Raw genomic sequence first — 22,490 nt, forward strand, 5'->3', positions numbered from 1 at the left:
TGGGGCTAAAGGCAAACCTTAAAGGGATAGTTCACCCAAAAATGAAAATTCTCTGATAATTTACTCACCCTCATGCCATCTGTGATGAGTATGACATTCTTCAGCTAAACACTTTTGAAGATTTGTAGAAAAAGATCCAGGCCGAGCAGGTCCTTAGAATGGGAGACGATGGTGATTAGGTATTTGTAGGTCCAAAAAGCACAAATAGTCAGCATAAATGAAATACACCCTTATTCCAGCAGTGACATAATTGTCTTCTAAAGAGAATCGATCACTTTTTGTGCAAAAAATAACTATATTTAAGCACTTTTTTAACAATAAAGTATTGCTTCCAGTCTGATGAATGGCCGAATTTACCCAAGTGTTCCCATGATGTAAGTGCGGTGGCATGTTAACTGACGGGTGACAGACACACAACCAATGAGTCGAAGGAACGCGCCAATGTGCTTGTGTCACGGAAGCACTCGGGTAAATTCGGCCATTCATCAGTACCTGACTGGAAGCAATCTTTTATTGTTAAAAAGGGCTTAAATATCATTCTTTTTTTGATATATTGATAATTGATCGATTCTTTTTGGAATACATGTATGTCATTGCTGGAGAAAGGATGGATTTAATTAATGCTGACTATTTGTGCTTTTTGGACCTAAAAATATCTAATCACCATCCTCTCCCATTCTAAGGACCTGCTGAGCCTGGTTCTTTTTCTAAAAATCTTCAAAAGTGTTTTGCTGAAGAAAGAAAGTCATACACATCATAGATGGAGTAAATAATCTGATAATTTTCATTTTGGGGTGAATTGTCCCTTTAAGGAAAATTAGCTTTTTTGTCTGGTCAAAAAAAATATAAAGATCTAAAAAAATATATTTATTTTTATTGAATATTGATGGAGCAACATAATTTCTGTGAAAAGTAATAAAAGTAGAAGGTTGTTTGATTAAGATTCAGTAAAAAAAAAAAAAACAAAGTGTCATGAAAGGCCCCTAGGGTGGGGTGATAGTGATATGTGTAGATATAGGGGCAATAGTTATAGTGCAAATTTGTCAACTAATGCAAATTAGTTTGAGGCAGAAAGATGCTTTTTTTTGTAGAATATTAAGATAATACTTATTCAAAATAACTACTTAAGAAAAGGGTGCTTTCTTGTTAATTTCAATCACATTTGGAATTTTGTAACATCTCAAGTATTCTATAAACAAACAAATCTCAACTGTGATTGGATCAGTCAATGTGAGCTCACAGTTTTTATATATATATATATATATATATATAAATCTATTCGCCCCATGTAAGAAAAAATATGTATGTTGTATAAGGGCATTTAGCCCCTGCAGCAGGGAGGCATTTTACCCCAAATTCTGTCCTTTATAACTTATTGGACAGTTATTAAAAACTTTTAATTTAATCACCTAAAATAAATTTTATAATTTCAGGTATTCTTATTAGCTACATAAATTTGCAACATTAAAACAATTATTAAATATTAGATAAAATTACCTCAAAATCAAACTTAAGACATGACACAATGATCTCATGGATCAGCGTCCCTAACCAATAAATGTGTATGTTTTTACAGATTTATCCGTTTACGGATCATTGCTTGATTCTATATGAAGGACATACTCGATTAAATACTGAATAGCCTATTTATTAAGTTCCAAGCTGTTCTTTGGTATTTTTGATACTTTGCTTATATACAGTACATTAAATATAAATTTGGTCAACATATTGTTTGAGTGGTTCTATGAGACGACTCGTGTTCTCTTTGCTCATTGGAAATTGTGGTTGGCCTATTTATATGCTGTTTCAAACGTGTAGAAAACAACGATTTTTCACCATTAAATCTTGCATAGATACTGTACTTTAATGCTGACCAAGAAAGCACAGAACTGAATTGAAAAACGCCTTTACCATGTGTATTCTCTCTGCCAGCGGGTATGAATTGCCCAATTATTAGTGTTGGCAGGCGCGTTTAAGGATGACGTCAGAGCGAAGTCCGCAAGGAGATCGTTCAGGTGAAAAGAGAGGTTGAAGTGGAAAATACGCGATGCTCGGGAAGGAGAGGCCGAGGATTCGGCCATTTCCACACGTCGAATTGTTCATAATTAAAATGTGAATACTGGTAAAAGGAGATTAATCTCGCTGCCGCTGATTACGACACAGGGTGAACGCCAGCCTTCGAGAAAGACGGCTGGTCAGAGCGATGCACGCGCGCTTATCCAGCCATTGCTCTGTCTCAAGCTCGCGGTGGGTTTGACAAACAACAAGCTGAGGGTAAATCAAGCGCAACAGTTACCCGTTATTCTTGGTCCTGGGCTGGAGTAGAATTCAAAAACATCGCACATTCGGATTAGGTGATGTGATAACCTCTGTAAGACACGAAAAGAAAAGGACATATCTTTGGGGAGATGCTTGTGTACCGTGCATTTGACCACCGTAGAAACGTGGTTGCACTCGCAGCTGATGGGGTGAAGTAGGTTACGGAGAGGTCCTGACGGTGGACCCCAGCGCTATTTTTCGTACTGGACATACATGTTATTAAATAATGCAAGGGGTAACGGTGACGGGAGAAGCGCCCACATTAAATGGGGCTGGAAGGGAGGAGGTAAGTCTTGAAAATGTAGGTAAACAGTCTACAATCGAGTTCCCCCTTTGTTTGCGTTACATTTGTCTTGTGAATGTGTAAAAGATAGTGGTTTGCAAGGACACAAGTCACATTAACAATTACTATTACGAGATATGTCAGCCAATTCAAGCTCAGGTGTGTGAAATGGTGCACTGAACACTACAATAGGTGTTATTTACATTTGTTTACTTAAAGATGCCACCTTGTTTAACTTAAAGGGATAGTTCAACCAAAAATGCAAATTCTCTCATCATTTACTTGCCCTCTTGCCATCCCTGATGGGTATGACGTTCTTCCTTCTGCAGAACACAAACTAATATTTTTGAAGAATATCTCCGCTCTGTATGCCTATACAATGCAAGTTAATGGTGGCCAGACCTTTAAAGCAAATAGCACATAAAGGACGCATTAAAGTAATCTATAAAACTCCAGTGGTTAACTCAATGTCTGAAATGATGTGATAGGTGTGGGTGAGAAACAGATAAATATAAAAGTCCACATTCTTATTTTGTTTTTGGAGATTCGCATTCTTTGTGCATGTTGCCACCTACTGGGCTGGGAGGCACTTAAATATTAATCAGTTTCTTATCCACACTTATCATATAACTTCTGAAGACATGGATTTAATCTCTGGAGTATTATGGCTTACTTTTATGCTGCTTTTTTGAGCTTCATTTGTGCTCCGCAGAAGAAAGAATGTGATGCACTTCTGGGACGGCGTGAGTGTGATTAAATGATGAGAGAATTTTTGGGTGAACTATCCCTTTAATACTACATGGGCTTATACATTAGTGATCACTTTTGTTCATTTCGTTATAGATGGGAATAGCCATTCTACAAAGGGAAGGGGCCCTGTGACATGGCCATATGCTGTGTCGTTATGGGAACCATGAATAAATGAGAGCTATTGAAAAAGGATGCACCCCCATAACCATGTCTCTGCATTTTGCCACATCTGTATGACCCCCCTCACAGAATGAGATCATAGACCTGCTATAGGAAGTATTGGCTCAAGAGGTTAATTCTCTTTGTCACCTTTCAGAGATGTGATCTGAAGTCCTCCTCATACTGATCGAACATGGTCATTTGTCCCCAGACTGACCATAGATATGTTATTAATGACATTTTCTGCTAAGAATAATTACCTTGATCTGACCTTGCTCATTTTAACCAGGAGCTTTTCAACACATCAAAGTAGGCCTATTGGAAAGACCCTTCACTAAGCCCTGCCTTAACCCTCTGGGGTCTGAGGATGTTTTGGGCCCTGGAGAAGTTTTGACATGCCTTGACATTTGTGCTTTTTTCAGTTGCTTAAGAACATATTAATGTCTAAAGTCTGATAACACTGTCTTCAGCACAAACTGGGCTACAATAATATGTGAGCAACATGTATGTACAGGTTTGTATTTTTGAGAAAATAACGTTTATGCGTGGTTTTTGAAAAAACGAAAATGTTAAGTCACTGAAATAAGGCCATATAACACATACTAAACATTTGTCCACAAGACTTTTGAGAACTGGATCTTGTAGCCTTGAGTTTTTGCTACAAAATGATGTGAAAAATCATCCTGATCACTCATTCATACAAAACAATATAGTCATTTAACTTTTGTGTGACAATTTTAGTGCTGAATGGTAATATGCGAGGAGGCATGAACTATCATGAATATTGAGGTGATTTACACCTGAGGACACAAAAGACCTCTCCCCTGGGCCTATCAATGAGGAATGTGACAGAAAGAGAATAAATGTGAGGAGACTTAATGATCAAAATCAAGTTTTAAGTTAAAAGAAGTAATCTGACTATATATTTTCTTTACATAAAGACTTTACTTAATTTTAGACCTACACTACCATTAAAATAAGTCTCTTCTGCTCACCAAGGCTGCATTTATTTGATCCAAAATACATATGATAATATGCTGATTTTCTAATATGGGCATATTTAAAGTGCATTTTACTCATTTAACCTAAACACATATTTGCAAGCACAAGCTTTGTTGATGATAACAAGGCAGCATAAACACATTAAAATATAATCTAAACATTCATATTATTTTTATATCATATTACATATCATATTTATATCATACAGCATACAATGTAAATAACAACATTTATATGTAACTAAAACTTGCCTATTAGGACATGTCAATACTTTGAATCCTGTCTGGAAACAGTCCCACTAGTAAAATATGTACATGTTTATATAAAATAGCATGTCAGCTAATGAAAACTAAACGACTTACTCGTTTGAAATTGTATCCTCTGCTGGATCAAGTCACTCTTCAAAATACAAACGTTCATCAGAGTCCCGCTCTTCTCAGAAAAATGTTAACTCTTCCTTAATAGCCAAGAGTTTGATCGCCTGTGTATTGTTACAAACAGGCAGAAAAGTTGAGTTGTGTTGTGTTTACATCAAATCTCGCAGTCGGGGGCGTGTACTTTTCCCTTGATCGCCTCAGCACATTAGCTTATGAATGGCGCGCTCTGCTGGTGGGTGGGATCACATTAGAGATAATGAAGCTGTGCCAGGAAAACCGTACATCGCTTTGTTTCATACAGATTACATTGCAGGAGAATATTTGTTTTAAATTTGAATTGTTTTATTTAAAAGTAGACATTTTAAGCTTTCTTTAAACATATGTTTCATGTTTGTGTGAGAAGAATTCGCGGAGTTTAAGTTAATTTTAGTGACGTGTTTCTGAAATATGATCGTGAACACAGAGACTGCTGAAAGCTCAACCTTTTTATTTTATTTATTAAAAAAAAACACAAGGTTTTGATGTTAATATGAGTGTACACAAAAAAAGAAGACCCTCTATAGTTTATAATCATGTATTGATTGTATTTATATGACCATAAATGACGGCGTATTTTAAGTCTATGTTGCTGCTATGTGAAAAAAAAACAGCAAAACGCGCCGGCGCGTTTGCCGACCCCAGAGGGCTTAAAAGCATTTCTGACCAATCATGTCTTGGCAACGGTTGCCTGGCCACCATTACTCTGAGATGTTTGCTATTTACAATGAGAGCCTATGGGAGTAATGTGTGGTTGAGTAGTTTTAAGCTGGATTTGATCAAAATGTTAAAAAAAAATTAATGTTGACGGGTCATTTTTAATAGTGACTGGAGGTACCTGGAGAGGATACATGCAGTGTTTTTCTTTCTTTAAAAAAAAACCTTAAATGTCAAGAGGAGCATACTATTGATTAAACTGTGTCATTCTTCATTCCCAAATGAGCATGAATAACATTAGTGAGGACACCTACATTTCCTCCAAGGTAAATTGAAGTTAATAACTGAATGTTCATTTATGTATTGTTTCAGGTCTTAGTAAAGGCGAAACAGTTCACAGCATCAAAATGAACGTGTTATGAGATGTTATAATCAGTTCTGTTCACCTACATTAATGTAATCTGGTGTGTAATCGCTATCAAATTATCTGCGATAATAGTTTTTCTTTACTCTGTTTCACCGTCTCCGTTTTCAATCAAATGACTGTAATTTAACGATTTCTGTTACAAAAAATGTCAGATAAATATGTATTACAATGTCACTCTTCATTCCAGACTACTTGGTAATATAATCCATTATCCAAAATATTTAGCAAAAAACTGCGCCATTCATAGCAATCTCCCATTCATTCTTATGGGGAGTTCTGCAGAGCTTGTCAGAGTGAGCGACCATAACTAAGGGGGGCGGAGCTTAGCAAAGGGTAAATTAAGCAAGTGACAGCATTGCCCCCCAGAAACTTAGGACACCCCCTTACCACCCTAGGTCTGATAAAGTAGGTATAACTGCAGGCTGTAGATCTCCAAATAGGGGTGGGATCTCCAAAAGAGGGCGGGGTTACTCCAAAGGGGGTTGTGTCAACTCCAAAAGAGGGTATCACTTCCACACGCATTTAAGGAAAGGGTTAGGTTACAGACTCCCTATATCTTTGCTGCTGGTTTGGAGTTTTCATAACTGGAATCTGATTACAATAAATAAAAATGTAATGCATTACATTACTTTTTTAAATGTAAAAACCCAGCCAATACTGACTGTAAGACATGCATCCCATATGTAAATTGTAGGGATGTCCCAATACTGGTATTGGAATCAGGTCAGATACCAGGCTAATGTACTTGGGCTAGTAAAAATCTCTGATACGATACAATCTTGCCTTAAAGATTTGCATAACAGACAAATCATTAATTTGTAATGGCATGCATTCTTTACTCACTAATTTTCTGACACATTCTGGCTCAGTCTGCTTTCTCAATTTGACTTCCCACTTGGCTCACAATATTTTCCAAGATAACAGGAGGTCAGGTTTCAGTGGGGCATTCATTATTTTCTGGGCACTTGAAGTTAATCCACTGTGTAGTTAATTAAAAACACAATAATTAACACATGCCTACTCTTCAGGCAGACTCTGGTTTTCATTGCATTGTTCCTGTTATATTCTATGTGAAAATATGAGCCTCTCACTCCTTCTCTCACTCACACCAACAGTTGCTGAGTTTACCCCTGTATTTTGTTACAGACCGATCAATGGAATGAGAGACAGAGTGGGGGATGGGACATTTTTGTAAATGTTGAGTTTTCATAATGTTTTCGTTACATTGTCACTTACAGACGTATCGATAATTTTAACTGCCGCTGTTTTGTGACAACTCTCACTTTACAGTTTGTGTTGTATGCTTTGTGTGTTCGCACATGAGTCTGGATTCTTCATTTATGTTGCCTTGTGGGTGGGTGGACACATCATTTTGAGAAGCTCTCTTGGTTAGATAGAAAATGATATGTATGCTGACAAGGCAATCAAGATTTTAAGAGGGCACTCAGGCCATCCTGTTTTAATTTATGACTAAACGTGTCTCCTCCGCTCTTTATGTGTCTTACTTTATCCTCACGTCACTTAACTAGCCCCTCTTGTATATCTTTTGACTGGCTAGTATGCTTTGTATCCCAAAGAATGACATGTTTTGCACTCAATATCATTTGTGGAGACTGAATATTTTATGACCCCAATGTCCTTCATTCCAAAATGCTTTACACACAATTAGACATGGAAGCGAAGTTTCTACACTCACAGCTTACAAGTTAATGAAGACAAATAGTGGCTTTTGTTTTTGCTCTCTGATACACTGTCCCAAGAGAGCAAATAATCATTTGACTCATACACATGCGCAGGAAAACACACGCGCGCACACACAGTTGGGCTTGACTTTTTTTTTTATCATGCCCACCCACAGTATTGTCACTCATATGAAAAGCAATCAAGTGCACATGGTCAATTGACACCAGACATTCTTGGGGCATCTCAATAATTTAACTTATAAGAGTGACTCTGAAATACCAGGCTGGCTTTATCCACTATTTATTCATTGCTGCCATTTTGTTCTGTGTAAAGTTTCCTGAAGCCCTAATTACATGATCCAGAATTTCTTCTTGTTGATCATAATTCTCGTCTCTTAGTACACATTTTCTTGTGGTACCAACAGTATTCAATACTTGATATGAAATGCATAAATACATTTGTCATAATTCTGCATATTTTGGTAACATTTGGAAGAGTAATGATACTTTATGATCCAAAATTTACAGAAAGTAAATCTAAAATATTTCTGAATGTGCTTTTGAATGTTACTTTCGAAATATATGCTAGAATAATTGGAAAATGCTCTTATCATATTTCTTGTATCACGCTATTGGTTGTACTAATGTTGTTGTGACGGGCTGAAGGGTCATCCAAAACAAACAGAGGAGTGTTTATAGTGCCACAGAGACAGTTTTTATAACCTACAGTTGTTGTCTCTGCATATTTAGCTAGGATAAGAGAAAGTATTTAAACAGAAAAAGTTACTCAAGCTTTAAAGGAATGTTCTTGGTTCAGTCCAAGTTAAGCACAATTGACAGCCTTTGTGGCATAATGTTGATTACCCAAAACATTTATTAAAAAATGGCAGTTACAGAAAGGCACTTACAATGGAAGTGAAGGGGGCTAGTCCTTAAAGGCTAAAATATAGTATAGCCACAAGAGGCAAACATTATACATGTTTACATAATTTTTGTTTGATAAAATCGCTTACTATCTATATCTGTGTAAAGTTCAATCTAATATATTTTATTGTCATTACTTTTTTTGACTGAGGGGGACATAGATTCATACAACGGTGGCATCACTGGCATGAAGCGTAACTCAACATCCCTGATATTATTATTAATAATAATAAAGAATTTTGTTAAATTTTATTAATAATAATAATAATAATAATAATAATAATAATTGTACATTTTCAGGAATTTTACTATTTGAATGTTATTTAGTTAAATAATGGATTTATTTTTATTAAATGGTAATACTGAAAAACACAAAAGTCTCCAAATAGCATGTATTTAATTTATTTTGTTGTTGTTTTTTTTCTGTATAATTTTTCTGTAAGTAGTGTCTCCTAAAACTGCATAAATGCTATAGACACCGCTAATATGGTTACTGTCTCTTTTAAGAACAGCGCAAAACTTAACTTTGAACATATGGTAGTTCTGTGCAGTTTTGGAGAGATGAAGCGACCCTGGCATGACGTAATACTTTCAAGCAGGCTATTTTATTTTGAGACATTTAAAACAATAATGAATCTATTTCTATTTCATAGGCCTAAACATTATGAATGTGCAAATATTTCAGTTTTGTGTACTCCGTATAGCCATATATTGGTACTGCCAAAGGTAATAAGAAATAATTTACTTAATTTTCTTGATTTCCAAATACATTTTATTTAGCTAATTTTCTTAAAATACATACTAGGCTAGATGAATTAAGACAGAATGCATTCTATTACAAAAAGGAAATAAATCTAGGCTATATGAAGACACATATCTGCAAATTCAAAACTTTTAACCTATTAATTTTGTTAACTCCAAAACATGATTATGATAAAGAACCTGCCAAAGTTTACAAGGTTCTTGGCATTGTATATTTTAAAGATATTTAAAAACTTTGTTTGAGGCACATAGTTGTATGTAAATGAGATATTCTCACATGTTTGACAAACCGATGTTATACACACCCTGAAACATCAAGTAAGAAAGTGAAGTGTGATTGGTTTAACATGTCAGTCAGACATTTCATATCTTAATGTATGGGTCTTATCCAGAATAAGATAATGCAGAAGATTACAGCATTATAGTTTTTGTCTAATTAGGATGCAATCGAGTACTAGCCTGTACACTTCAAGCACGGGTGAAAGGACTGTTGACCATAATGCTTGTTTTCATGTTGTTTGGTGTTTGCAGTGAATGGAACGGTTGTTTATAGTGAAATGGTTCCTTACCTGATTTTGTCAAGCCCAATTTACATGTACGCTTCAGTGTTGCGTTCTCTCGGATGTGACGTGCAGGGCCATATTTCAAGCATAATTCATTTTGGCTGACTGTATGCAGTGTTTCGATTAACTGTCATTATCTGACACTGCTTCCTGCTCCGATTTAAACCAACAAGGTTTTACCTGGTTTATTTAAAGGCCTGCTTCTGGTTTGGGAAATTACCAATTATAGTTTTGAATTTGGGGTGGCACCTGGGGTAGCCAATCAAATTCTAGGGATGTCCCATGCCTGCGCATCTGGACATGCCCCTGCACAGATAAGAATTGTAACCGATTTTATCACACTAAAATTATGCTAACATGTATAATGCTCTCATCTTGTGGCTATACATTTGAAACCGTGTGTATTGAAATGTTAATGTACAGGCCCCAATAACTTTCATTGTAAGTTATTTACTATAACTATGACTTATATATAAAAGATGGACATGTCTTTTTTTTTTTCTTTTGTGGACATCAACATTATGCCCTAAATGCTATTAATTGAATGTAAAGTGCATAGATCATAGTTTGTGCACATGGTAATATAGGCTCAATATAAGTTCACTGCAGGCCCTAATGGATTTTATCTCTCCCATGCCAGTTTGCTCTCTTGTCCTTGTAAAAGGCACAATTAAACTCCTGCCAAGAGGAGCACAGCCTCCATACCACGCTTGGGCTGCAGCCTGCTTTTAGTGCTGTAGTTTCTCACAGCAAGGGCATTGCACATACTATTAGCCTGTGAGTGTGTGTGTGTGTTAGAGAAGAGACAGCACTTAAAAGGACAGACCGAGGATGGTAGGAAGACTTCTTTTTTTTTTATTGCACCCTTTTTTTTTTGGCTGAGAATCAAGGTCTTTTTGTGCTGTACCTGTTTGTGTTTTCATATGTCTATTTTTTTCTTCTTCCCAGTATAGTCTGGAATCAGTTCTTCTTTGCCCATTTGGTCTCAATATCTTAAGCCACCACTGGGGTCAGACAAGGCAGTAGAGATCCATATGCATTTACTCGAGATGATGCACTCAGTGAGGTCTAAAAGCTTCTAGACTTCCCTTCCAAAGTCATACAGAGCATTTTAAAAGGAGTCATGGTTTGGGTTACGAGCAGCCAGGAAATGTATTCAGCCCTCAGGAGAATGATCTATTACTGAGTTCTCTCTGCTGCATGTTGGAGTGAATTTAGCAGCCTGCACTCAGTTGTGCATGTTCTAATACAAACAAGATATACTTGTTCTTTGAATCATCTAAAATATGTCAAATGTTTTGATTTTCCTTGAACTGATTTGTACTCTTTCCTTTTTCTTCTTTCCCTGTTCTTCCTATCCCTCTAACCATTCTCCCCTCTGCTTCCTTTTGGCTCTGACATCTACCTTCTAATGCACCAAATGTGCATCTGAACCATACTGTCCAACACCATCCCAACTCCTGAACCCTGCCCCATTTAATTTTCTTTCCATTTGGACATCAATGCTGCCATCTCCGATATTCCATCTACATTACCACCTATATCTACACCCCTCTCCCTTTCCACCTACAGCAGCGTCCCCTCAAGCAGTCCCTTAGTGGATCACTGTGCCGAGAGTCCCATTGGAAGTGCCTGCTACTCACCTTGCTCATGTATGGCTGCTTTGGCACACTAGGCTGGTGCTCCCTCTACCGCATCACTGTAATGGCGTCTGATTTCAACGGAGACCGTGCCCGACTCTACCATGACAGCCCATGTTCCAATGGTTATGTATATATCCCTGTGGCCTTCCTGGCTATGCTCTATGTAGTCTATTTGGTGGAGTGCTGGCACTGTTACTCTAAAACGGCTAACCTTGCCAAGGTGGAAATCAATGATGTGTACGACAGGATACAGCGGCTGCAGCAGGCCACTCCTTGCATCTGGTGGAAGGCCATCAGCTACCACTATGTACGACGTACAAGACAGGTTACACGCTACCGGAATGGAGATGCCTACACCACCACACAGGTGTATCATGAAAGGGTCAATACGCATGCCACAAGCTCTGAGTTTGATTACTCACACCTTGGAGTCAAAGATGTTTCCAAAGAGCTGCAGGGCCTATTGGAACATCCTGTCACACGCTTGCGTTTCACCAAGTGCTTCAGCTTTGCCAGTGGCCGTGCTGAGACTGCCTACCTCACACAAAGAGCGCGCTTCTTCGGTGACAACGAGGGTTTGGACGACTACATGGAGGCACGGGAAGGTATGCATCTAAAAAATGTGGACTTTCAGGAACACATGTTGGCATTTCCCGACCCATCATGGCCACCCTGGTACACACGACACTGGGTGTACTGGCTTGCCTCTGCGTTTTTGCTGTCATGGCCTCTTCGCGTGATTGCGGAGTACCGCACGGCTTATGTCCACTACCATGTTGAAAAATTGTTCGGCGAGAATGAGGATGCAAATGACAATGATAATACAGAAACTGGGAACTACTCTACAGGCTTTGAGCAAGGCACTGGGGGTCCCACCCTGCGTGTCATATCACGGGTCAACACAGTGGATATGACTGAACTGGAATGGCACATTCGCTGTAACCAGCAGATGGTGCCTAGCTACTCTGAGGCCTTGCTTATGGATTTGGAAATGAATACAAACACCCCATTGTCTGTCGCAATGGCAGCACATATGCAACGTAATTCCAGCTACTTCCTTCAGAGCTGCCCTAGGTGTCGTAGGTCGACAAGCAGCTCCTCGCTCCCATCCTGGGTTAGGGGGAACATGGCCACAGGGACAAACTCATTCCCCATTCGGCCTGGGGGTAGGCTGTCTCTTAGTCGCAGTGGTTTCTCACTTGGGCGTTTACATACCACAAGAAACCGCCATCCTTGTCTTTTTCATTCAAGAAGCCTTGTGGGAGGGATGGCCAGCAGGGTGGAAGAGGGAGGTGGCGGTTTCCTTGGTCTTGGTTTCAGAGTGCCAGATGAGGAAAGGAGAGGCGTATTGGAGAGTGAGAGTCTAGAAGATGAGGAGAGAGGCCAGGAACAGGTGGAAGAGGGAGAGAACGGAGATATTAGGGATGATGATAGAGACGGGCCACCCACCTACCAGGATGCTTTGTACTTTCCAGTTCTGATCGTTCATGGGGAAGAAAGCTGTCATGGGGGGCATGGCATTGACACAGGCTAAAAGAACTGATATAACAAAGAAAATAATGTATGCATTGACTTTTTATGAAGTAGAGAACAGTTGACATATGAGGGCAGAACAGACCTAGAACAGATAGGAAGATTGAATGGGTCGAGGATTAGAAATAAAATGAGGAATATACACACAGGTTATGAACCTGAAAGATTGTCAATGTGTAACACTGAAATTCAATTCATTTGTTAATGAATGTGTAACATGGTCATGTCATATCCATGTCAATTGCTCTGACTTGATACAGACTGACGCTAATTATACAGCATGTGTAGTAAATACCTAGTAGAAATATCTAATAGGCATGGAACATCAGTGCCCTATAGAAATGTTAATTTCAATTCTTGAAATCTCTGTCAAATCCTGTCCATAACAAACAGAGTTAATTGTGTCCATCTTTTGGCCATGGGAGAAATGTAGTTTACATGACAAGCTGGGTGTCTGCAACCTACTTATTAGGTCTGCAACTTTTGGGACTGACCATTTAAGTGAAAGCCCATGCTTGCACAGTACATAATACTTATAGAATCATATGAATAAAGAGACTGTGGAAATGAGGCTTAGATATAAACTGTATTTCCTAAAGTAGACAAATTAGAAAGCGTGAAGATTGAAATCTTAGATTGTTGCTGAATACTTTATAGAAAAGAGCAGACAAAACAAAACCAAATGGTTCTCAGGGGGAAAAGTTTTTTTGTTTGTTTTTATTATTATAATAAAGGGTGATGGTAATAATTATTATGATGTGAATGTAGTAAGCTTGTGAATTGTAATACCTCACTGTTTGTCACTGTGCTTTAATCCACTGTCCTGGTTAATGACTTATTTTTGCCTCTTGATCTTTTTAATTGCCTGGTATAAGCACAGTGCTTATAACTTCACTTATGTCTGCCTTAGGGGTTTATAATGTCAGCCTCAAGTCTACTGCAGCCAGCTAAGAGTAGATCTGTTCAGCAGCAGCTTACTTTCCTTTTGTATTCCTTTTTATTCCTCTGCACACAAGAATGATTGAAGATGGGTACACCAATCCATCTGTAGGTCTTCTTTTGCATTCTTCCTTAGGCTGTTAGAATATTTATAATATGGGCTTAAGCCTGTTTAAAATTGATAAAAGTATTGCTAATAGAAGAAATGGTCAACACAAGATACAGAGTAGTAAAACAATCCACTGTCCCATGTAGTCACATCAGTAACATGCACATAATTGCCTAGACAAGCAAACAAACATAAATAATAGGTGTGTAGGTCAGCACAAGCACAAAGCGCCACCCACATTACAAACCGAGCAGGGACTGATGTGGAACAAATGCTGTCCTTTTAATAGACAGCCTTGACGACACTGAAGGAACGAATGTAAAACAGCTTTGCACATGGAAAGGATGTTATTTAAAAATAAAAAAAACCTGGTGACAAAGGTCAAGTCCAAAGCACACACCGAGAGCGTAGCTGTATTGTTTGTAGGATTTCTACTAATCAAATGCTACTATTTCAAGCACTAACATATCTCAGTGATGAGGAAATGAGTACAGTGGTCATGACCATGAGGCTCTTAATAAAGTCAAACCATTAACAAATGTTCAGTGACTGTTGTTTTATTCTTTTTATTTATTTTAAAATTCACTTAAGTTATTTTCTAATTTGCTGCATTCCACTGGCAGCCATCTTTGGAATGCTCTCGGGCATGTAAACAAGCGGAATGCAAGTGCAGATGCCATCTACTTGAATGGGGAAAGACCGAAATCTCCAAAACGGTTGGTCAACATTACGATCAAAGAACATATTTCAAACTAGCAGTAAAATCTGACAGCACTGGAATCATAAATTGTGCTTCTTTACCTCAGATTACGCTAAACCCCCCACAATTTTTCCACTTGTATAACTAATGCACATGCGCGGTCTCTAGACTATTTGTAATCCACACTTTGGTCAGTTGGCAATCAAACATTGAAGCCAATTTTTCTCAATTTTAATGTTGCTATAGTTACTGCATTTCACCTTTGTTGGGTAGAATAATATTTACTTATTACACAGGCTGGATTCTGTGGCCATTATTCAATATTAATGCATGCAGTCATAGCATGCAAGCACAAGTGCTTTTATGATTTTTTTTATATTTCTCTGACTTGATGGGACCTTGACTTTGCTTCATTTGACTTTGAATCATTCTGAAAGTAGATAAATTAATAATCCTCTGAAATGCTGGATTTAGTCTCTGTAACACTAGGCTAATGATCAGAGTTGTTTTTAGGATTGGATCAATGCAGACAGGAAGCACTTGGTGAATTAGCAAACAGCTGCACTCTTAGTGAAGAAATGAATCTCTGTGTTTTAGGTATTTCTAATGTTGCATTTGCTAAGGTGTTTTCAGTCCCTTTGTTTTGTAATTATTGTGGGTTAACAAATATCAAATGCATCATACACGATCAAACCCCAAACTCACCACTTTGCTAAAGGTTCATTCACGTGAGATTGCCCAATGGGTCCACCTAGTGGTGGTTTTCCCACAGTGAAGCCTTGGTTAAAATATTTATGAGGACATTCATTCTAAATATAAAATGCTTTAAAAGGCAAAGTTATGACAGAAGAATTGTCTAATGTTTTGATTGATTGCAAACCTATTTCTTAATCGTGTCCAATGCCAGGAACCTACAGGGAACATATATGGTTGAGGAATCACCTCCTCTCCCTCGGTTCATAATCTGGATTTAAAGGACAGAGAAGTAAGCCTCACTGCTGATGACAAATATAGTGTAGAAAGGGAGAGAGAGCCAATTGGAACATTTATTGTGTCTGTGCGGTGGAAATAAAAAGGACATACTAGTCTGCTGTTTAAGTTGGTAAGTCAAACATCTAAACCATGCATTCACTTCACAAACATTCAATCATTTACAACATTGAGCAATACACTACTGAATACACTATACTATTAAACTACATGAATTAGACAACAATTTTAAATATGGACATAGCCAGATGACCATTTTATATCATGGTTCATTAAACTGTTATTGCTAGACAGAGAATCCTGTTATTAATAGTTGCCTATTAGTCATCCTCTTCCAATTAGCACTGCATTCCAACCATTGCTATCTCTAGAAATACAGTTGTTGCTTTAAAATAAAAAGAAGGGTATATTCAACAGCAAAATAAATGATATCTTATACAGAAGGGAATTGATAGTGTTCGTAATGAAGAAAGGCGCTGAGGTAAGCTTTTCAGTAAGCAGCTTGTTACCTCTTGAGCCTGATGATTCAGACTAGTGCTGCCATCAGAGATTTAGGTCACAAGAGACTACAGAGCATGTTGTGCTTGTGACAGTAATGAGAACACAACAACACTTTAAAATACTTATGTGCTGCGAAATCTCTGCATTCCTCTGAAACTTTTTTACAGTCTAAGAAATCTGTAAAATCAGAATAACTTGTTTAAATTGCTCTAATGTAAATTTGGATACACGTTTATGCATGTAAGTTTATATACAAATGATTCCTGGCAATAGACTTCGATTAGATTTATTGAAATATGCTTTGCAGAAGTGTAAAATTATTTCAATTAATGATTCAGCTGGTCTATGGTCATTTCAACAGTGTCAAATGTTATTAGACTTTATGGCAAATGTTATTAGACTTTCTGATATCCTGCATCTTTTATGCTCCATCAACCAATATGAATGCATAGAGCAGCTGTGAATTGGAAAGCCACAGGATGTCAAAGGACCAGCTGGACTTGATGGTGAATCATGCTGAGCACTTGCTCTCTCAGGCCATACAGCTGCACACTCAGTGTCAGGAGGAGAGTGTCCAATTGGCTGCTCTAGCTCAGCAGCTGAGAAATGAAAGCCAGAGTCTACATGGGCAAAGTGCTGTGCTTCAACAAGACATGGCAGGGATGCACAGATCGTTTGAAGCTTTGATGGACACCAAGGTGGCGTTTGAAGCCAAAGAGAGGCAGGCCCGTAAACTCAGCAAGCAACTTTGAGTCAAGATGTGATTAAAAGATTGTCTGTATTTAGAGCCATCAGAATTCAACGAGTAGATAAGTGACAGGATGAAACATTTTCAGTTAAAGATGTATTCTGTACAATAATTTAAACTGATCTGTTGTTTTCTTTTAATCCTCTAATTTCTCCACAACATTTGTACAAGACCAGTATAAGTGAACAAATATAACTTTCATTATTTTGCAAGAAACAATAAAAAAAACCCTTCGCATACAGTATAATTTTAATATTTAGATGTTATATGTTACCAATGGGAATAGAACCCTTTTTTATTATTATAAAGGACTATGTAAAAGTTCATACCAATATAGTAACTACTACAGTCTATTTGCAATAACAGAATGACATATTACTTCACAATTCAAGGGAGGTTAATTGTTCACATTTTACTTGTGTGGGAGAAAAAGAATATCAATAAAAGACCAACCCTTCATTCTGAGATGCTATTCTTCTCACCACAGTTGTACAGAGCGGTTAACATAGACTTCGTCAGTTCGAACCAGTCTGGCCATTCTCTGTTGACCTCTCATCAACAAGGCATTTCCATCCACAGAACTGCTGCTCACTGGATGTTTTTTGTTTTTGGCACCATACAGAGTAAATTCTAGAGACTGTGCATGAAAATCCCAGGAGATCAGCAGTTACAGAAATACTCAAACCAGCCTGTCTGGGACTAACAATCATGCCACGGTCCAAATCACTGAGATCACATTTTCCCCCCATTCTGATGGTTGATGTGAACATTAACTGAAGCTCCTGTCCCGTATCGGAATGATTTTATGCACTGCACTGCTGCCACACGATTGGCTGATTAGAGAAAATCTACGGTATTTGTACAATTGTGGTGAGAAGAATATAATCTCAGAATGCTATTCTAAGATGCAGGTTGAGGTTGTTTTGGTGGCACGAGGGGGACCTACACAATATTAGGCAGGTGGTTTTAATGTTGTGGCTGATCGGTTTATATTCATTGATATGGTTTTGAATAGGGATGAGTCAAACAAATATATGTTGATAAATCAAAATACTTTGTCATGATATTGTATCAATACTTTAGAACCATGTATCCATATTTATATTCTGCTATTTGTGCTTTAATATCATGTACATTGATATTCAGCATTAGCAAATAAGATCATTTCTTTAATACTGTATGTAAGCAAAATGGACATTGTAACTGAAATATACCCAAATGAATTGGAATTGAAAGCTTGTGAATCGGAATTGGATCGAATCAAATTATGATTTTGTGATGTATCGTGATATATTGAATTGTAATGTGTTTCGCAATACGTATCGTATATTGAGGTGGGTTGAGATACCTAGCCTTAGTTTTGAATACATCTGTTGAATTTTGTGTAGGCCTACATTATTGCATCCATCATACATTAATATCTTGTTTATGTGAATAGCTATGATTGTCCTTTGGAATAAACTTGACAAGGAGAAACATTCAGGTGTTGCAACAAAAATAACCCAAAAATGTTGGTGCTGTTTGTGATCTAAGTGAAAGTTCTGTGTACTGAAAGTACTATTGCATGATAACTAGCTCATGTGATGGTGATCACTGGAAATGTACTAAGCACGGGAAGGGCGATGGAGGAAGGGCTCCGTCTCAGCACGGCTCCACTCATCATCACCCCAAACCTTCAGCCGTGAGTTCTGGCGTCTCTGTATGACAATCACTGCTGTAATTAACACCCAGAAAAAGAAGCTCACCCACAAAGACCTCTGTGAAGAAGGATAACCAGATCAGATATATTTATGTTTAGTGCAATAAAATAATATATACTGATGATGTGTGAATGAATACAATTATTTTCTTAAAGGGATAGTTCACCCAAAAATAAAAATGCTCTCATTATTTACTCACACTCATTCCATCCCAGATGTGTATGACTTTCTTCTGCTGAACACATATGAAGATTTTTAGAAAAATGTAAGCTCTGTAGGTACATGCAATGCAAGTGAATGGTGGTCAGAACTTTGAAGGTCCAAAAAGCACATAAAGGCCACATAAAATAATCCATACAACTCCAATGGTTAAATCCATATCTTCAGGAGCGATATGATAAGTGTGGGTGAGATGCAGATCAATATTAAAGTCCTTTTTTACTCTAAATCTCCACTTTCACATTCTCCTTCTGTTTTTGACAATTTGCATTCTTACTAATTTATAGTAAAAATTGACTTGAATATTGATCTCCTCATCTACAACTAGCATTTCACTTCTGAGGATATGGATTAAACCACTGGAGTCTGATGGATTACTTTTATGCTGCCTTTATGTACTTTTTGAAGCTTCAAAGGTCTGGTCACCATTCACTTGCATTGTATGGACCCACAGAGCTGAGATATTCTTCTACAAATCTTAATTTGTGTTCTGCAGAAGAAAGAAAGTCACACAATTCTGTCATGGCATGAATGTGAGTTAATGATGAGAGAATTTTCATTTTTGGGTGAACAATTTTTTAAGTAATTATTTTGTATTTTTTGCTATTCGGCCATGATTTATTTATTCTGCCACTGGAAATGTCCAATAATAGGGGGTTACTGAGAAAGTACAAGTCACGTTTGATTGGTAGTATGATCTCAACATGGCGACCACCTAAAGATTGCCATTATGTAAAATAAAATTGCTTGTCTAGGACATTACTCTAATGTGAGTGTACATAATTATAAACATTTGTCAAAGTGCATCATTTATTTCTTTAGATGTAAAATTGTTTTACTTGAAAAAAATCACTTGCACCTCTAAGAAATAAGCTCACAAGAGGAGAGCTAATGCTGCCTCAGTTTCATTCTCTAATGGCTATACTATATCAGGTTCAAGGACAAGTATCATTTAGTAAAATACTAACCTCAGTACTGTGCAGTCCAGTGTAGAACTGATTTCCAGTGTAGGGATGGGCCCATGTCTTATTCTCTGCATCTTCACAACTAAAACAATACAAAATATGTCTGGCAATCAACTTTCACTTAACATTACCTCTGAAACATCAACAGCAACTGAGAACAATCTTTTTGCATAAGGAACCACTCGGTTGGCCCATCAGTAAATTTTTAATATGACTGTATAACCTGTGATCTTCTGTATTTGTATGTATTTGGTATACAGTTCTTAGAGACACTTGGTAAAAAGGGTCCCCAAAAGATCACAGAACAACTTTCAAAGAAGAAAGGTGATGAAATCACCTGGTAGTGGAGGGAACATTATGAAGGACAGAGAAACACAAGCTGTCCCTGCCAATCTTGAGAATACACCCGGATACCAAGAGAAAAAATAGAAGAAGCCCACAAACTCCTACAGACGCGTTGAAAGAAACAGTCCCCCTAAAGCAAATACAAGAAAACATTTCCAGATGCAGAGAGAAGAGCAAAAATGTCAGTCTGATCCACTGAATGCTATCAGAGTTTAATTCCCATTGCCGTTGCAGTGTAATAGCATTATAACAGCTACTTTAAAGAGATAGTTACACCAGAATGGACATTTTTTCATAATTTCTTCACATTTATGTTGTTCAAAATCCATTCCAAACGCAAAAGGAGATTTCAGGCAGAATGACAGCTTTATTTTTTCCATACAAATAAAAAGAATGGTGACTAAAATATGGCTATTATTCTGCCTAAAATCTCCACAGAAGAAATCAAGTCATACAGGTTTGAACAACAAGAAGGAGAGTAAATTATTCCTTTTTGGAATGAACTATCCCTTTAAGAGTTTATACTGTTAGTCTAGCTCTCTTTCTTTAGAACAGAGAAGTCAACATTCACCTTCTTAAGTCCTCATCTAAACAGCTGGCATAGATCCAGTAGAGAATATGGGAAAAGCAGTAAATAGCCATGCACACAGCTATGGCTGACACAAAATAGCAGACAGAGGGAGAAGTGGAGCCCTCCACTGTGAGAGTCTGGCTGGATTCATTGTAGAGAACACTGCCATAAAGGATGCATTGTCCATCAAAGTGGCCCTAAAAAGACAAACAATTAATAATTATCCATTTTTGCATATGAGAAATATAAACATAAGTAAATGTTCATTCTTTATGCAGCATGCAGCATAACCTGCTTTTTTAATAAGGTGCAGCAAGTAACATCTAACTAGGCATCATTTAAAAAGTGTAACATGATCTTTCGCCAAATATGAACAGGATTCACACCTGTCTCACAAACATGGATCTGCGCACTTGCAGAATTCTGAGAGTGCTGTGTTAGTGTGTTTTCTGTCCCTGTATCATATGACTCTAATAAGCTATAATGTAGTGCAAGAGGCTGGCTTATCACATGGTAATGAAATTCTAAAACAAAGAGGGTTGCCAGATCCAAGATGAAACAATAGCATATATTTTAAAGTTCTTACAGACATATAAATAAATATATCTATGTATATATTCAAATATATATTCGAAGGTTATTTAAACATCAATTTATGTGTAAAAATGAAAAAAGAAAAGAAAAAGCAAGAAAATAATTTGACCAATTCAATAAACATGCTGATGTCACAGGCTGTGTTAAACCTTAATATCTCCTCCACACAGAGAGATCAACTTTTAGTAAATCACAGTTCTCAAGGGACCTTGATAATGTTCTTTGTTAGTTTCTCAACTTCAAATATTTTTTCAATGTGTTGTTGCATGCAAATAAGCACCAATCAAACATTGTGAAAATAAGTAGTGTTACCTGAGTGAGTGTCAGCCAGGCAGCAGCGATAACCCCACAGATGAAACAGCCGGCATAAAGGACAAGCTCCAAAACTAGCAGCCAGGGTAGTCCCATGATGAACATGCTCTCACAGAGTCAAGCAATCGAATGCCTCATTCATATGCTCTTCAAATTAATGTGGCAATGTGGATGGTGTCTAAAGCAGATCTTGTCCTCCAAACAATGTTGCCTTTCATTATAATTAATTGACAATTGGGCAAGAGAATTTCATAAGGTTGCTATTAGGTATACTAAAAGACTGCATTGAGGTCAGGCTCAGACAAAACATTTAGCCTGGAGTATATGGAATGCCATTAAGAAAAACATAAATTAATGTTTTGAATATTGAACCTACCTGCTATGGATGTATTACATGCATCTTTCTGAGAATAAGAAACCTGTAACTTTATTATATGAATCACACATCTTGTAATAGTAAAAGACGTGGAGCTCTATATTTGTGAGTGCTCAAAGCACAGGGCTACACACAAAGAATGTGCACTGAATAATTCTAAGCTCAATTTTCGTGCCAGTGCAAAGCGCAAGTGGGCGTAGGTAATGATTGCGCTAACTATAGGTGCATGCATGCATACTGTGGTGTATTTTATATTAATGATGTAGCACAAAGCATACTTTGCTTTTTCCCTGAGAACTATGTC

At 37.4% G+C, this 22,490-nt stretch overlaps 2 protein-coding genes across 4 annotated transcripts; one reads left to right on the top strand and one right to left on the bottom strand.

The window, feature by feature from the left end:
* Positions 1-1,873: 1,873 nt before the first annotated feature.
* Positions 1,874-14,704, top strand: LOC127627938 (transmembrane protein 151B). Of its 2 annotated transcripts, none has more exons than XM_052104561.1 (2): positions 1,874-2,620; positions 11,514-14,704. In XM_052104561.1, exons 1-2 carry the CDS (start codon positions 2,546-2,548, stop codon positions 13,116-13,118), a joined length of 1,680 nt encoding a protein of 559 aa, XP_051960521.1. In that variant the 5' UTR covers positions 1,874-2,545; the 3' UTR covers positions 13,119-14,704. The 2 variants fall into 2 exon arrangements, with proteins under 2 accessions (XP_051960521.1, XP_051960522.1); XM_052104562.1 differs by having other exon boundaries at positions 1,874-2,605.
* A 1,193-nt stretch (positions 14,705-15,897) lies between these two features.
* tmem179bb (transmembrane protein 179Bb) lies at positions 15,898-22,490 on the bottom strand. Of its 2 annotated transcripts, none has more exons than XM_052104515.1 (5): positions 21,811-22,488; positions 20,905-21,101; positions 20,326-20,463; positions 19,992-20,070; positions 15,898-18,861 (listed from the first exon to the last, which is right to left on the bottom strand). In XM_052104515.1, the coding sequence occupies exons 1-5, from the start codon at positions 21,913-21,915 to the stop codon at positions 18,709-18,711; spliced, it is 672 nt and encodes a 223-aa protein (XP_051960475.1). In that variant the 5' UTR covers positions 21,916-22,488; the 3' UTR covers positions 15,898-18,708. The 2 variants fall into 2 exon arrangements, with proteins under 2 accessions (XP_051960475.1, XP_051960476.1); XM_052104516.1 differs by having other exon boundaries at positions 18,697-18,818; positions 21,811-22,490.

This window comes from Xyrauchen texanus, chromosome 34 (assembly GCF_025860055.1).
Source record: "Xyrauchen texanus isolate HMW12.3.18 chromosome 34, RBS_HiC_50CHRs, whole genome shotgun sequence".
Classification (NCBI taxonomy): Eukaryota; Metazoa; Chordata; class Actinopteri; order Cypriniformes; family Catostomidae; genus Xyrauchen; species Xyrauchen texanus.

Coding starts and splice junctions, on each gene's coding strand:
- LOC127627938 (XM_052104561.1), top strand. CDS start 2,546: ATGCAAGGGGTAACGGTGACGGGAGAAGCGCCCACATTAAATGGGGCT. Junction 2,621..11,513: donor AGGAGGTAAGTCTTGAAAAT/GTAGGTAAACAG, acceptor TTCCACCTACAG/CAGCGTCCCCTCAAGCAGTC.
- tmem179bb (XM_052104515.1), bottom strand. CDS start 21,915: ATGTTCATCATGGGACTACCCTGGCTGCTAGTTTTGGAGCTTGTCCTT. Junction 20,464..20,904: donor TTAGATGAGGACTTAAGAAG/GTGAATGTTGAC, acceptor TATTTGCTTTAG/GGGGACTGTTTCTTTCAACG. Junction 20,071..20,325: donor AATGTTCCCTCCACTACCAG/GTGATTTCATCA, acceptor GTATTGTTTTAG/TTGTGAAGATGCAGAGAATA.